The sequence below is a fragment of the Pezoporus flaviventris genome, unplaced genomic scaffold (genome assembly GCF_033815535.1).
Source record: "Pezoporus flaviventris isolate CSIRO_AGI_PZ_B2104156 unplaced genomic scaffold, CSIRO_AGI_Pfla_v1 ptg000054l, whole genome shotgun sequence".
Classification (NCBI taxonomy): Eukaryota; Metazoa; Chordata; class Aves; order Psittaciformes; family Psittacidae; genus Pezoporus; species Pezoporus flaviventris.
Window position 1 is genome coordinate 5,603,535 of NW_026892602.1, and position 27,545 is coordinate 5,631,079.

General features: G+C 38.3%; 1 protein-coding gene across 5 annotated transcripts; it reads right to left on the reverse strand.

Moving 5' to 3' along the window:
- Positions 1–586: 586 nt before the first annotated feature.
- Positions 587–27,539, reverse strand: CYLD (CYLD lysine 63 deubiquitinase). Of its 5 annotated transcripts, none has more exons than XM_061469063.1 (17): positions 27,469–27,539; positions 22,004–22,660; positions 20,780–20,947; positions 19,660–19,765; positions 18,550–18,648; positions 17,254–17,370; positions 15,284–15,672; positions 13,665–13,830; positions 12,713–12,854; positions 12,020–12,142; positions 10,717–10,808; positions 9,613–9,679; positions 6,026–6,158; positions 5,248–5,356; positions 3,962–4,080; positions 2,497–2,713; positions 587–1,039 (listed from the first exon to the last, which is right to left on the reverse strand). In XM_061469063.1, the coding sequence occupies exons 2-17, from the start codon at positions 22,508–22,510 to the stop codon at positions 855–857; spliced, it is 2,739 nt and encodes a 912-aa protein (XP_061325047.1). In that variant the 5' UTR covers positions 22,511–22,660; positions 27,469–27,539; the 3' UTR covers positions 587–854. The 5 variants fall into 5 exon arrangements, with proteins under 5 accessions (XP_061325047.1, XP_061325045.1, XP_061325044.1 ...); XM_061469061.1 differs by having other exon boundaries at positions 18,568–18,648; positions 20,645–20,947; XM_061469060.1 differs by having other exon boundaries at positions 20,645–20,947.
- Positions 27,540–27,545: the final 6 nt, after the last annotated feature.

Consider the following 27,545-nt stretch of genomic DNA (forward strand, 5'->3'; position numbering starts at 1 on the left):
TTAATCAAGGTCTAGAATCCACTTCAGTAACATTCCCTGAGGCAACCCACTATTTTATTGTTTGATTCTCCAATCATTTGTATATAGCTGCTCTTCTGTTCTAGACTGCTTTGTTTCATTAAAAATAGACAGTTAGAAAAAGACATCTGTTGACTTTCATTGCTAATTTTGTATTTCAGCAACTATGCTTCCCCTTAATACGTTCTTCCCCTCCTCAAGTTTTTTCGCACAAGATAGGAGTTCAGATCTCTAAACAAATGTTAATTTTTGAAGAAGAAATATGTGAACTGGAAAGAATGTAGCAGACAGATACAGAATAGAATTAATATGCAATGAACAGTCTAAAATTTATCTTGCTAAAGCTGAAGTTGTTCTCTCTATTGAAGACAGAATCTGTGGTGCTAAAAAGACCAAGGATGCAGAGAAGTGGTGGGGTGGAGGGTAGAGAAACAGAAGAGAATCACCATCCCTGGTCCACAGAAACACACTGAGCAAGAACCTAGTGTATCTTTACACGCTCAATGGACTAAGGAGGTTTCTCCTGATACAACTCCACCTTTAACATGTAAAAAAAGCCGGTCTGTAATCAATGCACTTAAAGCTTTTAATTTTTAGTAACTTCACTTAGACTTTGTTTATAAAACAAACACACAAGCACACTTCCCAGAGTGCAAAATGCTTAAATATTTCAATTACAGAACTCCACATGTAGTTTTTGGAAGAGTGATCCTTTTGCTCTCACAGTCAATTTCTTCCATTGCCAGCAACGGCTGCATTAAAACTAACCAAAACATGCAGCAAATGCAGCAGTCAATAACTCTGTACTGTTTCTTCAGTTTTCCAGAGGCCATTGCTCATTTGTATAAACTCATCGTTGGACTTTGATACATGCACATGTACGCATCACAAAGTAGTCTTCTTGCACAACCTTGAATTTTTCTGGAATCTAACGAGTGTAATTCTTCTAGAGACATCTTCAGATATTCACCAACTTCTGGACATGGAGTAACTTGCGGAATGTTAAAGCCATTCTGACCTCCTTTGAACCATAAGGAAAAGGAACAGATTAGGATAGCAGCTATATGCATTTGCTCTTTGAAATGTATTTTAATTATGACAGCATCACCAGTTCCTGAAAATGCCTTCTACAGAAATCTAAACATGCCTTTCTGGTCTACTGCAGAGTAAACATCTAAGAGAAGTGTATCGGTCAAGAAAGATATCACCTTTGGTGTCAGACTATCTTGTAGCGTTTACTAACAAAACACCCACACAAACACCCCACCAGAGAAAGAACTTTAGGTTCATTAACACTAAAAATTCTGTGTGACTGTGAGAAGGTGACCTGAATACATACCCCACTTCGAACGCTATTGAATTGGTTAATGATATGACGGCAGACAAACCACGTTTGTCTGTACTTGACTTGTCAGACTAAGTCAGGGTTTGCTCCTGGCCATTTTCCATGTAAAAATAAGCACACTCAGCCAACACAAGTGTGAACATCCATGACACCATTCCCTACTAGATGTTTTTAGCTTATAGCTAAAAAAAAAATAATAAAAAAAAAAAAACAGCTGAAAAAACCAGTATCTGTGATAGAGAAAAACCTAGTATCAGCAGGACATACACCCAGTGAGTATCTCATATGATCTACACCCCTGAAATAAACTCGTTGTCTACGCACTTGAGTCTTACATGTTTTCAAGCACTCTGAAACAAAGCTTGATTGCCTTCTGGTTGTTACAAGAAAGAGACTTTAATCCTGCAGCAGCTTCACTTTCAACAGGAGGCAAGATTCTTTCCACCCCCTACCAAATCACACTGTAACATGAGGGTTCATGAATTCTTCATGCAGAGCTGTTACTATGAGTCTGACATGTCATCTATTGCCGTTTTTCTCAGGCACGAGAATTAAACAGTATTTAATACAGCATTATCTAAGAGAACACTTGTTTTACTGACATTTGTTTTATTATAGAGTTATCAGTGGAAAACTGTTACTCTGAAGAGATTCAAAGGAAAGGCAGAGATGTTGTAACATGTAACTATTTCTTTTATTCTAAAGACACCTAGGCTAAGTCATTTAAGCAAAAGCAATAAAAATATTTGCATGCTATCCAATAACTCTGTACATCCACTTAAATATAGCCTGAAAAAACATTCCTGCAGTTAAAATTAATTCCCTTTGTCAAACTTGCGAAACACAGAAAAGTGTCTAAAAGTCCCACCAGAAAACCAGGGCAGTTACTGCTATACCAGCTACTTACCAATTGGATTATCCGTCCAATTTAGATGAAATTCAGATCATGAAAATCAGTGGCTGCTATAAAATCAATGCACTGAGGTAAGGCTGGGTCAAGATTAGTGTCCCAGCATCAAATGCATCAAATTAAACAATATTAATATCCCCAACACTTTAAGAAAGAGGCACTGAAATTCAAACTAATAATAGAAAGTAAAGAGAAAAGTAGTAAGAATAAATAAAAGGTCTACCATCCCGATCTGCCATGCTGTCAAAGAAGAGCCAGGCGGAATCATCCCTCCCATATTTAACAAAAGCTACATAGTGGCTTGTTTCTATGCAGAGAACAGCAAACAACTCCATCTTCTGGTACGGAATGCAGCCGTGTCGCCAGTCCCAGTCTGGCAGGTCTTTAGGTAGTGACAACGGATTGAATTTATGACTCTGTCTCTTGGGATGAAGATGAACCTACAATTGAAGTGATATTTCAGAAGAGAGAAACTACCCCATAAGATTATTTGTTTCAGTGCCAGACAAAGCTAAAAAGAACATTACTGCTGAACTGAAGATTAGTGGCATTAGAGCAGGAGCTGCAGTAACAGTAGCAGACTAAACATTTCTTCTACTTCTCCCCACTACTGTAGTTCAATATTGCCCAGAAAATTCAAATGTAAAGTTAGAAGGGAGGTCAGATTTAATGCAACCATTTTCTAGTCTGCTCAGACTTAAAAACAAGCTATAGCTATGACAGCTTTATGCAAGTTACCAAACAGTTCAAAATTAAGTGATTCTGTCATGAATTTATCAATTGAAACAAGGTACCATATTATACACTTAAATTCTAAACCAACAATAGTATGTGTGCCTTTAACATAGCAGAATAGACCAAACTTCTCTAACTTCTTAACATGTAGAGAGAATGTTCAGCTGATGGGGGAAGAAACATCACAGGACTGGTAACAACTAAGGCGACAATAAATAAGACCAAGGATGCTGGTCTTCAAGATAACAGAGGGGTACCCAACATGGAGTGAGACTGGAACAGGAGAGAAGCAAGGACATACCAACTGTCAACTCAGCACTAGGACCTCACAAGCATGCACAAGCACTGAGGTCATTCAGTAAACACAATGAGGAAGACTATCAGGGACGACCAGAGACCCCCACTCAGAAAGAAAGCACATGCATAGCAAATATTACAATTAGTTCCAGGAAATCTCATGAATATGTCAACAGTTCCCTGGAAAAGCTGTAAATATGCACAAGTATGCTAAATATATAGCTGCTGTTGGCAAGTTTCAGGTGTGCTCACCTTTGCGAAACAATTTGCTTGTGGGCCCAGTGCCGCGATAAAGAATGCTGCTTTCTAAAACTTCAAATTGAGTCTTAGAGAGTTTCTCCAACCAACTTTTACAGTAACAATTTATGTTAAATTATGATTTAAAGCAGGCAACAGTAAACAAGATTCCAATTTGCTTATGATTACCTCTTCACTGTATTCCAGCCTGGATCTGTCAGTTGCCATGTTTTTAGTAAGAAATTATCAGTGAATACATTGCAGGGTCAAGTGGAGTCCCTAATTTTGTCACCTGGTGAGCACAGTCACACTAGTGCTGGTGAGAAAAATCTCACTCCGCTCTTACACCTTTCTTTTAATTATTACAGCATATACCATTTGGGTTAAACCTGCGTAGAGTAACAAAGACAACAACTTACCTGTGTATTGCATGTTTTGCAGAACTGTTTGATTTTCCCAGCAGAAATATCAGTATCTTCGTAACATTCTCTGCACTCATACATAGCGAGCCCTCCACATATGCGGCACTGCCTGGGAGCTGCATTTTAAAAGAAGGTATTAGTCTCCAATTCAGGGAGGCTTTTTTTTGGTTTAAGACCAGGGGTATAGAAAGGAGTGAGAATTATGACTTTAAATTGAAAAAAGCCCACTACATTGAAAAAACAGCTAGAACCAGACTGCAAGTCAAAGCAAAATTGTACTACAGTATTTAACTTTTCTTTGACATAATGTGGAATAAGAGAGTAGGAAATTCCTACTGAGAGTAGGAAATTGCAAAACAGTAAGTTCTATCAACTGCATGAACAAGTGAAAGCAGGCTTTTACATAAAATTAGTTCTCTTTCATCATACTGGTCCAGCTTAGCCCCTAGGTCTGTCAACACCAGGGAAAAAAAATAAAATATCGTAAGCTGATGGCCATGACAGAGATTATTATTCTAAATAATAAAAAATATTATTTTAGAATTCTAATTCTCTTTATTATTTTAGAGATTATAATTTTATTATTTTAGAGATTTTTCTAAAATGTTAGTGGTTTTATGAATTCTTATCTCACATTTAAAAGTGGGTGTCTTAGGTGATGCAATGAAAAAATTCAGTCACAAAAAAGTGATCCAATTTATAGTTTAAAAATGTACCATTGCTAGATGCTGCATATTTACACACTAATCTCAGCTTCTCTTCTTATGGTTTGATGAACTGATGACAAAAAGCTTAGGAACAAGCAGCACAGACTGATGAAGACTAATGAAACATAGTCAACATTGTAAATACCTGTTAACCAATCTCAGTGCTACACTTACTTAGCTTTTAAGATTTCCTACCTGCATATTAACAAATTGTTTTGCTGCTAATAACTCAATTTTAACAACACTGTCTTAAAATAAAAAGTTTAGTTGTAGAGATACTCAAGAATTAAACATAATCAAGTACGTTATATTTTGTAAAGTTATAAACAACATATAAGCAAGTTATATTGTCTGTTCTGAATTACAGCTTTTAACTGACATAAGAAAAAAAATAGCATTCAGCATTCTAGCTAGTAATTGTTCCTTTCCCCTCAGCCTGAGTATCTCACACTACCTGGTTAAATATTTTATTAAAAACCAAACAAATCCCCAAAACTACCAGGTGTACTTACTTTGACTGTGTCAAGTCACTCTCAACAAATCTTTCGTTATACAAACACAATGTTATATACTTACTGTCTTCAAGTAAGTCTGTTATATTTAATTCCAAGGATGGAAAAATTTTGTTGAACATTTTGAAGTCTTTTCCAAACCGAGGCATCTGGATGATCAGGCAAGAAGGTGCCTAGGTAAATTGCCAGAGTATAATGTAACAAGCTTGAGATAGACAAATATCTAAATTTAGAGAGATACATCTAACACAATAAGCATTCATGTTATTTAAAACTTGCAGGCTGTTGACTTCAAAATCAACAAGAGGGTAAGCAAACGAGAAGTCTGAGTGAAAAAAAATTAAATATAGGTTATATAAAAGCTTATATAAAGCTTATATAAAATATAGCTTTTTAGCTTACAGCTAAAAAGCAAAACAAAACAAACAACAGGAAAGCGGCATCTAAACCATTGTCAAATATCGTTACATCCCAGGCACACTCAAGTAGGATAGTAAATGTACTGCACTACACTCCCCCATGGCATGGGTAAATCTTGCTTTATAAAGCTTTTTACCATGTAGCTCAAAATACTAGTTCTTAAAGCAACTTACTGGCGGCAATTAAGTTTTCTTTTAGTAATTCTTTACCTAAATTACTTTGGTATTTTCAGCCAAAGGATACATGTCATTAAGGCAATCTTAAAATATTTCTGTAACATAGGCAACCTTTACCACTGACGTAGCCCTCCCTTTGCAAATATGCCTGCACTTTGTTGTCACACCAAAATTCCACTCTTATTCCATTGCTGAATGAGCAAACATCCAAGTATCAACACTAACTGAGCAACAGCTGTCACCTACCTCTGCAAACTTCAAGTTGCTGTTGATGAATGACCACTCTAGTAACTGCTGAATTGTTGGGACTCCGACTTTCTCATTTTTGTCCATAAAAATCTGATAGAAGTAACAGTCTTGTACTTTCTGACCTGCTGATCTAAAAACAAATTAAAAGAAAACAGATTTAGAAGCTTTACTGCAACAATGACTCTATTTTCCTAGTAAAATAACATCTACCAGAAAATAGTCTATACAACATCCTCTCTGCGTTGAAATAGATTCTTTCAAAAGCAATCCTAATACACAAAAAATCCCCAAGCAAATACACCACTCCCCCACAGCCCTCCTTCCCCCAGCCAAAAAAAAAAAAAGAAAAAACAAGAACCACAAGCCCTCAACATTTTATACTGACAGAGAGTGGGGCAAAAGATTAAGCTACCAATTTAAATAAGCTTCGAGGTCAGATGTTTCAAAACAAAGTAGAAATTCAGTACTTAAATTTTCAGGTTATTTTTCTCTAACATAAATGTAAATCTGCAACACTTGGGAAGAGAGATTCAGATGAGTAATACAACCCACTCTGGAAGGGCATAAGAAAGTACACAGAAGACTCTGCTCACATTGTAGGAATGGATTTTGCTATCATGGACAAAAAGCACACAGGAGAAACCAATATCAAAAGAAAGAAGTTAGGTAGGAGTTGTTTCACCCCAATGTCAATGTTCCTGGGAACATTCATCACATTTGCTAAAAATGGTAACTTCCTCCCATCCCAGCTAACATTTAAGACAACACTGCTTTTCAGAATACTCAGGTGTTGAGAGGATTCTAGCAGTATGATGCACTCAGAGTCACTATTATTAATTTTAAGCCTACTTTTAAGAAGGAGACTACTGAATTACTCTTTAAGAGTTAAGGTAAGTACACAACACACACCATTTTCAGTGCTAAAAGCTGAATGGTGGAACCTAACTTCTGTTCCACTCTGTGTAGCACAGACATGACAAAAACCTCAAAGGCCAAGGTTTACAAAAGAGGGTTAAAGAAACATTGAGGAAATGTACAAGTGGAGTAAGAGGCATTTGCTTTTACTTTACTCATTTCAGCTGTGATTTAGAATCATAGAATGATAGAATAGTTAGGGTTGGAAAGGACCTTAAGATCATCTAGTTCCAAACCCCCTGCCATGGGCAGGGACACCTCACACTAAACCATATCACCCAAGGCTCTGTCCAACCTGGTCTTGAACACTGCCAGGGATGGAGCATTCACAACCTCCCTGGGCAACCCATTCCAGTGCCTCACCACCCTTACAGTAAAGAACTTCCTTATATCCAATCCAAACTTCTCCTGTTTAAGTTTTAACCCATTGCCCCTTGTCCTGTCGCTATAGTCCCTAATGAAGAGTCCCTCCCCAGCATCCCTATAGCCACCCTTCAGATACTGGAAGGCTGCTATGAGGTCTCCACACAGCCTTCTCTTCTCCAGGCTGAACAGCCCCAACTTTCTCAGCCTGTCTTCATACAGGAGGTGCTCCAGTCCCCTGATCATCCTCGTGGCCCTGCTCTGGACTTGTTCCAACAGTTCCATGTCCTTTCTATGTTGAGGACACCAGAACTCCACACAATACTCCAGGTGAGGTTTCACAAGAGCAGAGTAGAGGGGCAGGATCACCTCCTTCGACCTGCTAGTCACGCTCCTTTTGATGCAGCCCAGGATACGGTTGGCTTTCTGGGCTGGGAGCGCACACTGAAGCCGGCTCATGTTCATTTTCTCATCGACCAGCACTCCCAAGTCCTTCTCTGCAGGGCTGCTCTGAATCTCTTCTCTGCCCAACCTGGAGCTGTGCCTGGGATTGCTCCCACCCAGGTGCAGGACCTTTTACTTGTCATGGTTAAGCTTTATGAGGTTGGCATCAGCCCACCTCACAAGCATGTCGAGGTCCCTCTGGATGGCATTCCTTCCCTCCAGTGTATCAACCAAACCACACAGCTTGGTGTCATTGGCAAACTTGCTGAGGGCGCACTCAATCCCACTGTCCATGTCACCAACAAAGATGCTGAACAAGACCGGTCCCAACACCGATCCCTGGGTGAGGGACACCACTTGTTACTGCTCTCCAGCCAGACATTGAGCCATTGACCACAACTCTTTGCATGTGCCCATCCAGCCAGTTCTTTATCCACCGAGTGGTCCATCCATCAAATTGATGTCTCTCCAATTTAGAGACAAGGGTGTCATGTGGGACAGTGTCAAACACTTTGCACAAGTCCAGGTAGATGACATCAACTGCTCTATCCCTGTCCATCAGTTCTGTAGCCCCATCATAGAAGGCCACCAAATTGGTCAGGCAGGATTTCCCCTTAGTGAAGCCATGCTGGCTGTCACCAAGCACCTTGTTGTTTTTCATGTGCCTTAGCATGCCTTCCAGGAGAATCTGCTCCAAGATTTTGCCTGGCACAGTGGTGAGACTGACTGGTCTGTAATTCCCTGGGTCATCCATTTTCCCCTGCTTGAAAATGGGGGTTATATTTCCCTTTTCCCAGTCTTCACGAACTTCACCTGACTGCCCAGATTTCTTAAATATGATGAAGCTTAGCAGCTTCATTCACCAGCTCCTTCAGGACCCGTGGATGGATTTCATCAGGTCCCATGGATTTGTGTATGTTCAGGTTTTTCAGATGGTCTCGAACCAGATCCTCTCCTACAGTTCGCACAGTCTCTGCATCTACCTTCCAAGACTTGGGTGGTGTGGTCAGAGCCTTTGCCAGTGAAGACTGAGGCAAAGAAGTCACTAAGAACCTCAGCCTTCTCCAAATGCACAGCAGCACATCTGTTAACTACCAAAAACTAGAAATACATTCTCACATGAAGACCTATTATTCTAATTATATTAATAATAAAAACCATTATTATAATTATACTATGGTACCTCAGCTGTTTCACCAAAATAATACATAAGCCACAGGGGTTTCTCAGAATGTATTTCATAGAATTGAAAGAGGCAGTAGTAACTGTGAGGGCAAGCTGTTCTCTGAACACTTCTTTATATAAACCAAATATGTACTTGAAGTTACTAGTTTTTGTGGTTTGTGGTGTTTTTTTGGTGTTTGTTGTTTTTTTTTTTTACCTAACAGGAACACAGCTCCAAATTCACATCTATATGCCTTGATCACTCATCCTTTCCAATTCTTTTTAAGATTTGCCTACAGAACCACCACAGAAGGTAGCCTCAGTACTCTCACATGTCATCTACACAGTGAACTACAGCACACTGCATACTGATCCTGTAGCCAGTGCCATAGGTCCCGTATCTCTGCACACTACAACAGACAGTGGGCACTTACCTCACACTGCTGAGCTAAAGCAACATATAAACTAATATAATTCCTGTGATGAGGAAAGGACTGAAAAACTATGGACACTGGGGCAAACCCCACCTGCCAAAAAAGGTAGATGTCAAATTTGTCAATAGAACTTTATTATATTGAATCCTATTAGAAATATGAATCATAATGGTGCTCTAAGAGCTCAACTGGAAAGGCAGCAGATAGATAGTCTCTCACCAGCCTCTACAAATAGACAAGTTCAACAAACAGAAAAAGACTCACCTTATTTTCAACAGTGGCTCAACTCTTAAAATATGGTGAAATAAAATATTCAAAAATTCTTCTGGATCTGCAGGAAGAGGGAGAAAAAAAAATCCTGTTAGTACGCAAAACCAGATACATTATTCAAGACTGATTTTAAATATGCGTTTCCAAAATTTTAATAGGAACAGAAGTCAAGGTTCATTTTTACAGCTTTATTAACACTAGTAAGACGACAACCTACGAAGACTTTCATGACACAAAACTATTTAATCTTTTGGTGTCAAACAGTCCTAATAAAAGACACAGGCTCAACAGGGTAAAAAAACCATTTCCAGTAAAGATCAGAAAGATGCTCTCTACTTCAGGGGAATCATTTGGCATCACGCAACTGTTTGAGGAGAAATAAAACCTTTTAAAGAAAACAATGAAACTGCAGTGAAGCGGTGAGGAGCGGTGACAGTAACACACAAAAACCACAAAACAGCATGAAGTTCATCTAAACTAGAGACTGAATTTCCCAATCAAGAATGCAGCCAAGAGTGGCTTCCCAGAGATCTATTCTCCCCAAACACTTGAGAGTTTTCCGATGTATTTCTCTTCCTGCCACTAACTAATAAATACTGGTTTTCAGCATTTAACATTTACAAAGAAAGTAGTGTTCTCCCCCATAAAAAAAAAATTAAACAGCTATATAATACAACACTAGTTAATCATTATATGCAGCAAAAGATCAAAAGGTTGGGAATTTATTTTTCTAACATGATTTACACATTTTATTTCTTAATATACTACATAACCATTATGACAATGAAATGTTGTAGTGTAAAGATTATTCCTCAGGGACCAAAGGGACATTTTGAAAGAGGAGAAAGACCTCAGCTTTATTACAATCTTTATTTCTGAGAAAAAGCCTTAGATCTCCCCTCACTGCTAGAAGGCAGGGAAAGAAATCCAGTCTTTTGCTGACTTATAGCAGAAACTGTTCAGCTAGGGCTCGTCACATATTAAGGAAACAGAAGAGTCCTTTTTACCACCCAATGGTCACTCAGATCTCTGGTGGAGATAATACTGCTACAGAGACATATATGTGTGGTTCAAAGAAAGAAAAACAACCTTATTTACCTTTTTCCTCTGAAGTGAATCCTGATGCAGCTTCAACTTTTTCAAGTATTTTCCTCAGTTTCATTATTTTTGTAGCACATACATATCCGTATCTAAGATAAATCGGTTTAATAAGCTATTAGCTAGTTTGTGATCAAGTCAAAGAAGGAGAAAAAACCTCTTAAATGCTGAAATACAGGTCTCAGATCCCTCTTTACCTGTGTACAATGTTGCTTCAGAACTATGACTGACTCCCGGTTTTTTCAATGCAGTATAATTTCAGTGAAGGGCTTAATGTCCTTACATAACCTTTAAGACGTCTTTTTAAACATTAACTTACCAGGGTATCTGTTTTCTGATCTGTCAGTCAGTTACTTTTGATTTGTTTTCACTCTATTTGCATCAGTTAATACATTTTCAGAATGTCACATAACAGCACTGTGGGCGTTGTTAACAAAAATATTTCAGTATTTGAGAAAAAAAGATACAGAAGCTGAAGTTTTCAGCATTCAACCTTTTCCTCTAAAACTTTACAAGAAGTGCAAATAAAGACTTGGTGGAAAGGGAGGAGACGTAACACTTTCAGTCTTCTCAGCCACTTTTTCTGCTGACCAGGGTATATCCTACCCTCTATACCAGAAAACCCTGGAAAACACCAGGCAAAGTACACACACCTGTATAAGAACAAGGATTCAGAAGCTGTCATTTTATTCCAGGAATCCAAAGAAAAATTTTGTAATAAATTGTTCAGTGACTGCCCACAGAATTTCAGAACTACATGTTTAAAAAATAAAGTTATACACAAATAACTTTTCATCCAGATTTTTGCCGTATTTCCTTTGTTTATTGTGCCTAAGAAATTACAAAGCTCATGTTAAGTTGTTTAAATGTCTTTTGACTTCTTGCGGACTACATATAGGAACTAACAAAACTTTAAAAGTCCCAACAAATCTATCAAATTGCGAAACTCCACATAAGATAATTCAAGTACTCTTCTTGTCAGCAACAGCATTAAAAACACATAAATATGAACACTATGAATACATATATTCTGCATTTATCAATGCAAATTTTACATTAGCTTTATGCTGATCAATTTCCAGAGACCAGTGAAAATATTTTATCAGCAAACAATGAATAACTATTTCCAGCTAGCACTGCTTAAATTTAGCATGCTGAATAAGTAAAAATACTCAGTCCAACCAACGGAAAAGACTGGCAGCAGCAGCTAGCTAAATTCTTTAGATTTGCAATAGGAATGCATACAAAGAATCTGGTGTAAAATTTTATATTAGACCAGAAACAAATTAATGTCTTTACTCACATTCTCAGAGGATTCACGATCTCTGTCCTCAACAGCTCTTGGGTCTCACTATAATACTCTACATCATTCTTTTCTTTAGGTCTGAGTAACACAGTGTCCAAAACAGAGCTAAAAGAAAACAGGCTAGGAAGAAAAAAAGAAAAGGAAGGTTGTTTTGATTCTGGAAGATACAACCACTCAGATGCCTGAGCAATGTAAGACAAACCAAGCAAAGCCACAGGAAGAATTAATAGAACTAAATAAACTAAGAAAGATATAATTAAGGACAGAGGACAACACAGCTGTACTAAATAGGAAAAGACCACTCTAATCCAGTGTCCTTTCTACAGCAGAGTACAAAAGCAGTTGCCCAGGATTCTGCAAATATAAGAGATTATTTCCCTCCCTCCACCACCCAGCCTGTGCACGCTCATCCTTCTGTGCACGTGCATCCTTCAAAAATTATCAGGCCAGGGATTCAGTCAAAAGAGTATGAACACATAAGGGCCAGAACAATTTGGACATGATTAGCACTTGTGTTCTGCTGCAAATGCTGCAGAAGCTCTTCAGATTGGAAGAGCACAGTAATGTGTCAAAGGTTGCAGTGCATGACTTTGTAGGCTACGCAGCAATACAGACAGACAGTCATTACAACAAAGATCACACATTGTGCATTTGTAGCATGGGATGCCACTATACAAATTATGAACTTACCAGAATAAGGTGGAGTCTAAGTAACAGGAGTTGTAATGACCCTGGATACCTTTCTTCTTTCCAATCATTGTCTCTAAACCTTCTTTTTCCATTTTTGGAGGAGTGTTTTCTTCTACCACTTCACTTAAGTAACCTCCAAAGGCTGAAAGTTTTTTTTTCAAAAAACACTTTAAAGCCTCAAATTTTATCCTCCTTGAGATTTTCCTATTAATGTTTTATAGCTAAGTTGCTGCCTTAGTGTGTAAGCATTCCTTCTCTGGACTAGCATAGCATTTTATTATAGCTGAGACTCACAGCTTCCAGACAGTGAACAAGGCTTTACATTCCACTGACAATGCACATTAGAGTGCTTCAGAAAGCCTGGAGCACTGAATTAATTTTACCCAGTAGGAATGAAGTTCTCTTCTCATTATACATGCCCTGCTCTATCTTACAAGTATCAGACACTTGTTTCTTTGCTTTTGTCTCAGGCTATAAAACATGACCCAAGAAATCTCAAATACTTGAAGTCAGGAAAAAAACCTGAGTTTTTTACTAACTTCTACCATTCAAATACATGCTTTTCTATGCTAAGATTTAGGAAAACACTAATCTGACATTACAGAAAAAGATTATTATAACTATCTTAATTTCTGATAATGCAGTCAACTATCTCTAGCATTGCAAATACCACTTTCAGCAAGATTGCTTTGAAACTGCTAAAGATTTACAGCATAACACAAAAAAACCCTCAATTTTATGAATTTCTTTAACTATATGAACAATTTCATGCTTTAAAAGATAATGCATAGAAGAGTTATGCTCTGTACAGACTGATAATCTAATTATTTATCTCATTTATGTAATACCTGTACAGATTTTCAAGTGTTCCATACAAATAACATATTGCAGAAATAAATTAAACCAAACCCCAGGTCAGTTCCCAGCTGATAAGTAAGTAGAAGCTCAGTACCTAGAGAGTTGCAGCGTTCAATCTGGTTGGAAACTGGCTGTAGTGAGGCAAACCTGGAATCTGGCCTGCAGCTTTTGAGTTTAACAAAAAGAGCTTTCTTCGGAGCACACGTGAAGTATCGAGTTCCCTTAAATGTGCCGTCCGTGCAACCTGCACATTCATCTTCCTGAAAATTCAAGTGAGAATTCACTATGTTTCTTATTTCTAGAATTCTGGAGTAAAACATTTGACAGTATCTCTACCCATAGATCACCCTTCAGATACTCTAAAACTTGATATACAATGTTCTTGAATTTTAGCATACAAAGCTCCAGCTGAGGTAGTCTTTAACTGGATTTATTGAGAAAATTAAGAGTCTCATTTTTTTTTCCTTCATGCTTAAACTTTCACTCCGTCCAAAATAAAAATTCCATCAGAAGCAGCTTGGGGGAGGTAGGAGAGCAAGAATCAAACCTGTCAATATTAGGAACTTAACTAAGCTAGCCAGTAACTCCAGATACCTTCTGTAGTTAGAAAAAGCACACATCCACTACCAAGCATCTTTTAAAACGGTATTAAAATCACTAAGCACTAGATAGTGTGAATACTTCCAGGGTGACTGTCACCTACACAGAAAAAAATACCTTCTGTGTGCAGAACACACAAAATGTAATCAAGGAAAGACACACAAACTAGGTATGAAAAATAACAAGTTTTCATTAGTGATTTTTGACAACAAGAATTAAGGTATACTGTCTGCTTACTAACAACTGCTAAGTTTTAACATAGAAATGCCTGATGGGCAAGTCCAAGACCCTAGTTCAACACAAGGCACTCTAAGATGCAGCCTCAGAACACTTGTGGCAAATGGTAGCTTGAGCTTCACAAAAAAAAAAAAAAAACAAAAAAACCCAAGCTGAAATTCCAGTCACATTCTCACCTACTTTGCTAAAGATATCTGTTGTTTTACATAATTGTACCCTGCTCTGAAATGTTACTGAACATGACGCCAAAATAAAGAACCACATCTCCCTAACTGCATACACACTTACTTAGCTGATAGCCACTCACAACCTTGGCAGCAGCTGCCAAAGACCAAATGTCAGCACATAGCAGCAATTCACGGTTGCAGCAACTGTGAATTTACAAAGGGCCCACAAAACACACCAAGCACATGGCTGTTAAATTAACAGCATCACAACTAGCAATTATCAGAACTAGTGTTCTCTCTGACAGTCGTGGCTCTAACCACTGCCCGTTTGCTGGTATGCAAAAAATAAAACACACAATTGATATTCAATAAAGACTCTCACAGTCAGGGCATTTTATGTAAACCTGCATTTTAACTTTTCTCAATTAATATCTCCATAACATAAGCAAAGGGCACTCATTTAAAAGTAAGCGAACAGCCCTAGAAATTCCATTACCCATTGTGACACATATCTCAGGGCCTACCAACAGAGTAAGGTCTAGGCCAGCTACAGAAGTCAGAACTCATTTAAGAATTTAGCTGCTCTATAAAGAGATCACATGGCAACCTGTTTGACCAAATTCCTCCAGACTGACTGCTTTGCAAAGCATACAGGCACCAACTCTCAGAAACAGAGCTAACATTAATATGAACTACAATTTATATTTACCAGTTCCAGTCCAGCTAATACTTCATTTACTCCAGGGGGCTGGCCAATCCATCGGATTACTCCATAGAAAGGAGGATTTTCTTTAACTTCAGCCAAGGAACCTGCTTCAAGACCATGCGAGTTCCCAACTGGGTCTGCTGATGATGGACTCTCCTGGTTTGCTGTAGTATTTACATCACCAATGACAGACTGAACAGATAAAGAGAGAGGACTATGTCCAATAGTAGTACCAGTACCATTAGCACTTGATGTTTTTGTCAAGCTGAAAGGGAGGGAGTGAAATCTGTTTTCTGTAGACACAGAGTTCGTTAAAGGTGGCTGCAGTGGTGGTGAAGAATGTCCAAATCCAGGAGATGAATCACTAAGTGATTTTGCTGGGTCTTCAGCAGCTGTTAAAATCAAAACCAGGATATCAGTTAATATTGGTATGGTTTTTTTCTTCCCATTTTAAGAAAGGAAATACTTAGCTATCAAACCAATGAAGTGCATCTGCAAGCACATCAGATTTAATGGGTGCCCTGTGTAGGAAGCACTAACAGGTGGGAACATGTAGGAAGATGTTTGTCACTTGGCAACACTGGGGAGACAAAACTGGCTGAACAGACACTGCTGAAATACCACCACTTTTACCACAAACAACAGAAACAACAGAAAGGAGATGTTAGCCAGAAACTACAAGAAGGTTTAGACTGAAAACATTGGTTTTTTTAAGTCCTTTAGCCCCACATCAGATTTTTTTTCTCTGAATTCAAGTTAACAGCCCCAAGGATTATGACTGTAATGGACATATGGAGAAATCATTGGTCAGTGCGACTGAGGAAAGGATGTGGTTCTCAGCTCACACAGAGATGTGTAATTGCTTGCAGACATGATCTGCAAATGCAAAAATGTTTACTGCCCTTGCTCCATCACAATATACTTTGGTTCTAACATAAAGAATCTATCAGGGTCTATAAAGAATGAAGGATTTCAATGAGTAATGATTAATGCAGAGCGTGATAAATAAGATCACAACTAGGTGTAACAGCACAAGTGTTCTGTATCTTCTCTCATCTCTCTACATGGCCTCAATATACAACTGGTATTCACAGAGCAAAAGCTTCTTCTTCGCATCTCTTCTCCCCATGCTGTTTTATTAACTGAAGTTAATGTCCAAAAATTTTAATCCTTTACTTCCACAGTCCTTTCTACATAGGATATTTTCCTTGTTTATTTTAAATATTATAATAAACTACTTTTTAAACAGAGTTACAAACTGTTGGAACAACATCTTCAAAGAACAATTTGAATTTGCTTTTACAGTTCATGGAATTCAGGGACTACTACTGCTATAGGCTTCCATTGTAAAATAACATTAGTATTTACCTCTTCAGTCACTACCCAGCCAGCCACACTTCAGACAAATCAAGATATACTGATCCTTTAGGTATGTGCACTCATACTTGGAAGAATTCAGAGAGAGATTTTATAACATAACCTCAAAAAATACTGTAAAAAATTTATGTGCTTATTCAGATTAATTACACCCCCAACCCCAGACTGATTAGCTGGCATGGCAGAATATTAGAGTTCCTTTAGGCCTATAATATTAGTTACAAAAAGACAGACAAAATAAAATTACTGTATACACTTGGCTGCAAGGAATATCTTCGTATCTTCCTTCCAAGACTCAGCTTTTATTTTGCCTGCAAGACGTGTATTCCTACGGAGCTGCGCACACACTGCCAAGAATGCAGTCTCCTATATGCAGGATAAAACCACAGGTCTGCCAATTAAGGCAGAGTATGTTTCCGTGGAGGTTCCAAGATGCTTTTTAGGATACAGTATATCTTCCACTAAGACAATATATTCCAACTGCTTTAAATTTAAACTCATACTTGTTTTATTTGAAAAACATCAGCACACTCTAGTTGTGTTTCGTTTTTTAAATAAACTGTATGCCTACATCAAAGACTATAATCTCTCTTTACCTTCATCAATATACCATGGGGGTTTTGCTTTTGTTTGAGGCTGAGAGTCAACCGATGAGCCATTTAACGTGTAGAAGGCTTCAGATCTGTTTCTTTTTCCAGTTTCAGAGGTAGATCCTGGAAAACAACATAAAGAGATTAATCTCCATCTATAAAAGGTTAGCTACACTCTTATTTCATAATATAAATTTGTTACTATACTTTCAAGAGGACAAAACTGCCTTTGCACAAAGCAGCAAACTCTCCCCATCAAAGCTAACACAGATCTAAGTTTGCTACAAGGTAACAGTTTATCCCAAACCGACTTAATCCTCCAAACTAAAATTTCAAGTCACCAACCTGATGGCAGCAGAATATACCCCACAAGTGCCAGTTTTTCATTGCTGTAAGTTACGGATATAAGAAAGTATTTGAGATACAGCATACAGCATGTACGTTTGGTTTTTAAAGCAACAAAAAAAAAAAAAAAAAAAAAAAATCAGAGTAGGCAGATGAATTACGGATCCAATTCCACACAGCTATGACTTGGGCCAACATAAAACCACAGTTACTTGACTGAAGACCATTTCTGTCAACATCCAGTGCCAGGCGGAATGAAAGCTTACAGGATATACCGTCATTAGTATTCTACAACCCAAACCACACACTAGTAAACTCAGAACATTGATTTTTGATTTCTGCCTTTTTAAAATTAAACAGTTTCCCTTACAGGTTTTGGTTTGGGGTTTTTTGGTTGGCTGGTTGGATTTTTTTTGTTCGTTTTGTTTTGTTCTTTCCCCTGACAGATTTTCCCTAGAAGGATTCTTCCCCTGGAAGAGCTGGCCAAAACCAGAGTAAGAAGAAGTTTATTCAAGACTTCAATCTTGGTTTTGAATTGCAGCAAAATTAACTATTTACTATCGAGTAGATCTGCTCCTGGGCTAAAAATTTGGCCATTTCTAGTCCTGCAGAAGGAAGACTATATTTATTAAAAAATAAAATAAAAACCAAAACAAACAGCCACACTTTCAGAAAACAGAATACAGCTCTGAAATGGTTATAACAGACAACAAGCTAATATGCTCCTAAAGTTTTGCTAAACCTCAAGCTGTTTTTCATGAAAGTGAAGGTGTTTTGAGCAGGCTTAACTTCAATCACCTACATTATTATGATAAAGTAAATTCACACTAATATTCTGCTTCAGAGAAATTTACCTTGATATGTCACTGAAATAATAAATGAAGTGATCAAAAATATAAGGCAACACTCTTCCCCGAACAACAGAAATTTATAAAGAAAATGACTTCCTATACATACCGGTAGACTTTGGCTTACTATGATTGAACAAGCTTTTGTCACCACCACCTCTTGAGGTGTAAGCAAGCTTGGGAGGTCTCCTGTCCTGTGACACAGTCTCTACGACACAGTATAAAGAGAATATTAGATTCCCTTTTCTAGGCTTTCACTATGTTAGAGAGAAGTTCAGCTTCAAATGTAACTGAACCAAGGTCTAGCATCGCAAGTTTTAAAACTGAATGGAGCAAAACCTTGTTTGGCTCATAACCAACATTTTATATATATATGATTTGCTACTACCACATCGGCAATTACTTTACTCTGAAGTCTTCCACTATTTCTTGAACATACCAAATATATCGAAGAATGTAAAATCAATCTACGTGCATGCTTCCATTATGGGAACAGACGCATGAATTCCTAATCTTTGTTTTCTACCAACACATCTGCAACAAATGCTCTTTCCCAAAATAGAGAAGATCCCATGAATTCTCCAAAGAAGGGGAGAATTCATGCAAAAACATGCATCCCAACTAAACCAACAAGTAGGAAGTGAACATAGGAGAAATCAGCCAAATTGAAAAGAAGGGGAAACAGTTAAGATTACAGGCTGTACAAGACCACGCAACTCAGACGAGGATCAGGGGACTGTGGTGGTTACAAGTTAACATTATTCAGTGAGTTATTGTGGATAGTGAAACTTTCCACAGTTTTGTTAGGAATTTTCAAGTATTTACTTGCAGAATGCATAAGTAATACTATCAATAATTCTATCAATATATTCCATGTGCAGAAAGAACAGCTTTCTGATCCAGGATACTTAAACTCCTGGAGTAAACTGAACAACATTAAAAGAATAGATTCCTGCTACAGACACTTACATATTCATTATTCTTACATAACTCTAAATAACACATTATTTGACATTAATTTTGTTCAATATTAAACCTTTTCTAATATTGAGAGTGAAACAAAAAGGAGGAGGAAACTGAAAAGAAGCATAACACAGAAGGTGAAGCTAATTCGAGTGAATTTAGGATATTAATACTGCCGTACTGTTTTAATCATGTAACTTTGCCTGGGTTGAGATGTTATCAAAGCTTGCCTTCTGGTTAAGAAAGTAAAGCGTACCTGGAATAACATCATTGATATGCAAAAGAAGTGTACTTTCAACACTTGCAAAACTGCACAGCTGTATTCCATTATATCTTCCATCCCAGTTTCCGATAGGATTATCCTAAAAGTAGAAAGACACGTTACACATATCCCAAGAGAAGATTTACAGCATACAAAATACACATATGTCTTTAAAAATGTAAAAAGTGAAAAGATAAAATGTTTTACACTTGCTTTTTCCTGTAACTTTGTATTTGAAATATTCAAACATTACAGCCTTCAAAGATGAACATGAACTTAAAAACTGTTCTTCTGAAAAATATTTCTTATGTTAACAAGCATTCTTCTACTAAAATTCATTATTTGTAAACAAGTTAGAACTCCTGTGCATTGTTAGGCAATGGCTACTGCAACCAAGACAACGGAGGCACCCAATGATTTTGAAAAACAAAACACCCTTTAACTATCAAAAATCTGAAAGCTGTTCATTTAAAAAAGAAAAAAAATCAAATTGCTAGAAATAACTTTTAATGGCAAGCTTCACATTTTCTTGAAAGATCAACTTTTGTACTTAAAACTCAGTATTTTTAAGACAGGACAAAATCAAACAAACCAAGGTTACATGAAAAACAAGCTCTTACAAACAGCTCACAAAGGCATTCAGCTTACTGTTTCAAAAGGCAGAACAAACCCAGTCTCACAAGACAAACACTCAACTTCATTACAGTAAGACCGACATTTACCATTACAAGTAGCTCAGTGGAGGCTCCTCAGAGTAACCAGAGTATTTCTCCTGAACTGTTTAGAATCAAATAGGATATCATCTACCTGATGCCAAAATACAATCACCGCCAAGGGGCATATTTGAACACAAGTGTTTATTTCCCATTTTAGGTCAGCCTCCGCTGAAGTAGCTTGTGGATAATGTTTCTTCTATATTGCATGTAATTTATTTGCTAATACACATGCAAAAGATATTAAAATCAGATTATTTTCTTACCATGTCCACTCCAACAACGTATCCTAAACTCTCGTTTCCTGGTAAGACATCACAGAATATAACTGTCCCATACTCTATACTCTCTCCTATCTTCAGAGAAACCCTGGAGTTGATCTCCAGAGGAGGAAGTTCTACCTGCATTGCTTCAACAGGAGCTGCATAGTCACTTTCCAGTTCATTGTCATCATCTTCCACCAGCTCCAGTTTGTCCAAAGCAACAAAAACCCCACAATCCTCATCGCATCTGAAAAGCTGCTTGCCTTGGTACTGGCCATCAGTAAAGCCCTGACCACGACCTTCTTCCTAAGTGTTGGAGGAAGAGGCAGAGATGGGAAAGGAAGGCAGGGAAAAAAAAAAGAAAAAGCAGCAGTGTATTTTGTGCAGAAGCAGATTACCACAAAAGCTGTAACATAATGCAGTGCTCTGAAGAAACTGCAATTAGAATTGGGCTGGTGAACTACCATTATATTCATTATATTTCAGAAATGTGTTGCTGGAATTTGTGGCAAACATACGCTCTATCTTAGGAGAATAAACAGTAAGATGCTGTTTGACTGGAGAGTAGCTGCCAGCAAAAGCCTTTTTATTTGGAGAAGCATGTTTTCTTCAGGCGCAAATCTTGCTTCCATCATCAAATTTTCGCCACATCAAGACAAGACTAATTTGTATTAGACATAATGCTAAGCTTTCAAAAGTCCTACTTAGACACCAAATAAAAACAGAGAATTTTCAGAGCCACTTGGCCCTGATATTCCCAGACATTTAGAGGGAAATGCAAAGAATCTGGGGGAAGTTTAAAGAAGACTTTGAAAAACATACTTCCAATGCCACAATGGCACCCTCTTGAATCTAACCCTTCAAAAGCTTTTGTCCAACATTAATTTTGCAGATTTATCTCACTAGGCACACAACAGCAAAATCCTCTATCTTAACTAGTTGACATTTGACTTTTAGAGCTCTACAGAACTGGCAACCCTGAAATCCAAGCCTGCATTTATGGACTGTATCCTGCCATGTGCTGGGAAAAACAAAGTACTCAAGAAAAATCTGACAGATATTTGCCTCAGTAGGGATGTAAGTAATTTAATTTTCCTAGGCTGGAAGAGTCCGAGTACATTTTTTTTGCCAGCCTACACACCTCATCAAGATTTACTTAACATGTAGAATACACAGCAGGTGTGACAGGGTGTGTTCATAAGTATTGTTATTAAATACCTGTGGAAAGACTGAAGATTACAGAATTTTTAGGGGTAGTGATGCTTCCAGAAAAGAAAATTGTTATGACTGCCTCTTTAAATAGAAGAGTTTTAACTCATCTTATAAAATATGCATGACGCTTCCCCTTAGCAAGAAACTTACCAGTAACTCTACTCCAAAGTATATCCCTGTTAGGGACCTTTCTTGCATCAAGGGTCCTCTGAAACGAACAACTCCAGGAAATTTCTCATCTCCTGATCTCAGCTGTACTCTAACAGGTGAGCCAATATCTATTTGGATGCCTTTAGTTAACCTGCTTTTGCTTTTAAACAGACTGTATCTTTCCTCACAGTTAGTAATAGCCAAAAGCAACTCAGCTAGTTTTTCACTTATTTCTATAATATCTTTCTCATCCACAAGCAGGACTGCATGAGGTTGCTCCAGAATCTTTAATCCAATCTGCAGTTTCTTGCCTTTACAAGGAATATTTCTGGAGTGTCCCACAGAAGAACGGTCTTGAAAAAACTGCCCAATGCTACCTCTTGGTACTTTCAGGAGCTTCTGCGTCTGCTTGTCCAAGACACTGCATTCCTGGAGAAGCAAGTAAAAGATCCGCTCTTCCCAATAGGATGAACCTCCTTTTTCTTGACTCCATAAGCCAGAATTCATTGTGATTAAAACTTTGTAAGCTGCATAGAAGTCTTCAATAAAAATAAGCTGTTTACGTGCATGTATCTTCACAAATTCTAAGGGAGGGTCCAACCTCTGTGAAATAATGCAACATTCATTTTACAAGGAACCAAATTCAGAGCAGAAAGCCTAGAATGAGAGAGGGAAAAAAAAAAAGGAAAAGAAAAAAAGGCAAAATGAAACTGAGGACCTACATACTCTTGAGTAAAAGAAAGAAAAGAAGGAAAAAAAAAACCCACCAATCAGAAAAGCCCCTAAATCTATGACCAGCCCCACTCCCTCTACAGATAAAAATAGTTCAACAAAATCTTAAGACACTGAACAGTCTCGAAACAGCCACAGCACTTTTGATCAGACATACCCATTTCTACTTGTAATCGCTGTGTATTTCCTTTCCTCCTCTAGATCCTTGAAGCAAACAGCTAGAGGAAAAGCATAATGAGATGCAGAGAACACGCGTAAGTAAAAGGGAAACGAAAACTTAATTTCAGATGAGCAGTAAGAAATATTCTGCTTGAGTTTAAAAACAATACTTTATGGAAGCCTTCTTCTATGAAGATCTTTTCCTGTGATTAGCAACAACCTATTTTTGAGGAAGTGTACTGCATCTGTCATCACAGGTAACATTATGATTCAGTAAAGTACAAAATTGTGTCAATGTAACAGAACAACAGAAAATGGACACTTCAGTACTCCATAACAGCCATTTCTTTAGATAATGGAAATTGACTGTTCCAGTAAGCCATAAACAATGTATGACAAGAAAATTGCACCAGTATTGCAACATGTAATTCTGAAGAAAAACCTGAAGACTTTTCTTTCAGTCATTTTAGAAAGATGACTCACTTTAACAAAGTAGAAGGAAATATATCAGTTAATAAAATACGTGCTGGTCGATGAGAAAATGAACACGAGCTGGCTTCAGCGTGCACTAGCAGCCCAGAAAGCCAATCGTACCCTGGGCTGCATCAAAAGGAGCATGACCAGCAGGTCAAAGGAGGTGATCCTGCCCCTCTACTCTGCTCTTGTGAGATCTCACTTGAAGTACTGTGTGCAGTTCTGGTGTCCTCAACATAGAAAGGACATGGAACTGTTGGAACAAGTCCAGAAGAGGGCCACGAGGATGATCAGGGGACTGGAGCACCTCCCATATGAAGACGGGCTGAGAAAGATGGGGCTGTTCAGCCTGGAGAAGAGAAGGCTGCGTGGAGACCTCATAGCAGCCTTCCAGTATCTGAAGGGGGCCTATAGGGATGCTGGGGATGGACGCTTCATTAGGGACTGTAGTGATAGGACAAGGGGCAATGGGTTAAAACTTAAACAGGGGAAGTTTAGATTGGATATAAGGAGGAAAGTCTTTACTGTTAGGCTGGTGAGGCACTGGAATGGGTTGTCCAGGGAGGTTGTGAATGCTCCATCCCTGGCAGTGTTCAAGGCCAGGTCGGACGAAGCCTTGGGTGAGATGGTTTAGTGTTAAGTGTCCCTGCCTGTGCCGGGGGGTTGGAACTAGATGATCTTAAGGTCCTTTCCAACCCTAACTATTCTATGATTCTATGTATGTCTATAGTTTAGATCATTCTGGACACATGAAGAAGATTCACAGTACCTTAACAGGATTTGTTTACTTCTAAAGATGACAGAAAAGGGTAACATACAAGTTAAGATTATATTGCCATTTTTTTTTTTGTTAATAACCTGTGACACCACAGTTTGCATTCAGTTAAAGGAGATTCTCAATTATTTATGGATTTAACTTCAGTAAATAAAAAGCAAATACTCTTTGTCCTCCTGCCTCCTCTTTCTACCCTGTTCCTCCAGATCTTTTCTCTGATGGAATTCAAATATCACAAAATCTATTGCTATGCATCCTACTCAGTTTGATCTGAGCTTCAGAAACTAACAGAAAGCAATGGAATCTAGTAGTAGTGAAATTGTATTCATCATCTGTTTTTAAACAAAAGGGTATTTAACAAAACTCTTTCCCCCCAAAGAAAAGTAGTAACAACCAGAGAGGAGCTGAAATGTATGCACAGTAGCATCTTTCTGTCACTAGGAATCTACCCATCTGTGCTGACTCGCCAAGCCTCCTGTGAGGCCATGAAACCCCACAGCCATTCAAATTGGAGACAGGCCACTTCTCACAGGTGCTATGGGGGTGTCAGTGTCATTACCACATTTGGACACTATTACTGCAGCAGCTCACAGTAATTACGTTGTTTAAAGTGTTTCCACCTGCAAAGTAATTAACATCTAAGGGACAAAACCTGGACAGTTTCAGACCTCACTGAGATGAAGTCTGGTAGACTGTCAATCTGTTTTCAAGTTAAGAAATATTTCTTCATTTTCATTTCATTCACATAAATGGGCTTTAATGCTTGTTGGTGATTAACAAGAAAATCTGATATCAATATTGGATTGAAATAGCAATGTTTTATGTAGACATTGATAAGGAACAGATCTCTCCACACCCACCACCAGACAAAAGAAGCAAAATTAAATGACCACTAGTTTTTATAAGTCTACTCAGGTATTAAAATAGAGTTCTATCCAAGTCCTGTCTTGTTTCCTCCCCTTACTTTTTCCAGACACTGGGAAAAAATACATACTGTCTTGCTCTTCACAGCTCTATTTTATGTTCTCAGCTTGCAAAGACTGGTGCACTTACTTAACCTTCCTCTTTGTGAGTCACTCCACAAAGTTAATCAACCTCCAGTCCACTGCAAACAAGAATCTCCGACATTATAGCGTTCATGATCTTTCCTACTTCACTTACAGAAATAATTTATTTTAATAAGTATGTACAGAAACAAAATATTAATAGAAAAGTCTGTTCAAGAGCTTAAATAATATTTTTTTAATTAAAAATATTATTTTATCTATTTTTTAGTAAGTATACTCTGCTTGCAAGTCAACTGCTTCAGTATCACACAATCTTCACATGTTTAGAAGAACTTTGTGTGAAAATATCTTAACAGCTGTGTTTAGATTACACAATGGTAACTTTACATGGCATGGTCAGCCTTCCAAAGTTCTCATCATCCATGCAAATGTTATGAAGCTATTGAATACAGTACCAAAAGGTCTTCCAGTATGAAGAAGTTATCACTGTAGAAAATGTCTTCCCTTAAAAACTTATCTACCACCACTATCCCCTATCAAAGAAAATATACAGCACTAAACCCCAAATCCTCTTTTAGAATAATGAAAGTGCTAAATTAGTATTTAGCATAGAAAAGCTTGCTAAAAAGGATGTTAAGTTCTGGCAAAGACCAGAAATGTATGCCCATAAACCACCAGTTTTAAGATTATTTTTTTTATTTTTACAGCCATTTTCCATGGAATTGATTATCCTGCGAGAAAAGTATACTTGAACAAACAGCACACCTGTACCACGTTAAGACCAGAATGAACTATGAGACCACAGTATAAATTAACTTGGGAACCAAATTATGCTTAGCAACAAGTCATCTTTACACTCCATAACATACCAGCAACCATAAAATTTTGTGCATACCAGAGTACTTCACCATCACCACGACTGTCTAAGTGTCAGAGTCCGTTCAATTAACTCCACCTACTAGCTGAATTATTTTCATACACAAGGATTTCAGTGAGCAATAGCCAAAACAGTTATGACTGCAATACTACATACTTCAGGAAAAAAACATACCTTAAAAATGTCAGAACTAGTCTATAATAACCCACCTAACTGCAAAGCTTCCTTAAATTCCTTTCTTCCTAGTCTTGAGTCACTGCTGTCATTACAGAGTCATCTCATCATAAAAACAGTTTGCAAATATGAGAACTTTGTTTCTACCCTGGAGTAACCTTAGATGAACTACACAGACATGTTTGAATCTGCTATCAGGTTTCAGCACGAACACACAATTCTGTAGCTCTGATTCAGAGCATAAAATGAAGAAGCCAAAATAAGTTGTAGCTTCTTACAGAAGTTTCACTTTAAATACCAAGCTTTAAACAACTGAGACACAAAGTTATCTTCTTCACAGTCCAAAAATAATTTTCAAAGGAAGGTTAAAACTAGAAGCAAATTTAGTTGCGGCTCAATGCGCACAGAGTTACATAACTGCAATACAAGCCACGAGTGGAAAAAACAGAAACTGTTTCTTCAAAATAGTAGGTGAGATATTGCCCGATACAAATAAGTTCATACTGGCAACATGACTACTAAAAGAAATGCAACTGGAAAACTCTACTGTTTTGTTTGCTGTTCTAAATTTGATACAAATATAACACTTCAGAGGAATAACAAAAGTCATTATCAACCATCGGCATCCTCTGGCATTACTCTACTGGGCAAATACACACCAATGCACAATCCTCACTGTTGTGCAGACAACCCTTCTGCCAACCTGACACGCAAATACCTTCAATAAAATGAAAGGCCTGTGCTCAAGTTTTGAACTTAAAACCTGTTAATGACATTTAACTTTGCTCAGTAATGGAACACTTTTAATGGCAAGACTGATGCACCCGTTTATTGCCTAGCAAGACAAGATGGGATATATAACGTGCAAGTCACAAGGCTCGACGCAAAGCTAATTCTTTGAGAGTAATTATTCCCCACCCCCTATCTAGATGATTTCCCATTCCTCTCTGGGAGGCGATGAGCGGAGAGAGACCGACAGCCCCGAAGCACTTGTTTAGCCGGAGCAGAGAGCGGTCGGGGCCTTAGCGCCGAGCTATCGAGGGCCAGGCCCGACTACCCACGCCACGGCCGAGTGCGCCCAGCCTGGCCCCGCCGCTGGGCCTCACCGCGCCCCTGGCCCGCAGCGACTGCCGCGCCCCAGGCGGGAGGTCCGCGGACACAGGAACAGCGTGGGAGAGCGGCCTGACGCGGCGAGGCCTCACCACACCTGGCGCGATGAGCAGCGCCCCCCAGGAGCGCCCGGCCCCGCGTTCCGTCCGTCACTCACCTCTTCATCCCAGCCCCAGGCGTCGGCACGCACACGCCAGCCCACGAGCCTCTCCCGGCGCCGGCTCACAGCCCCGC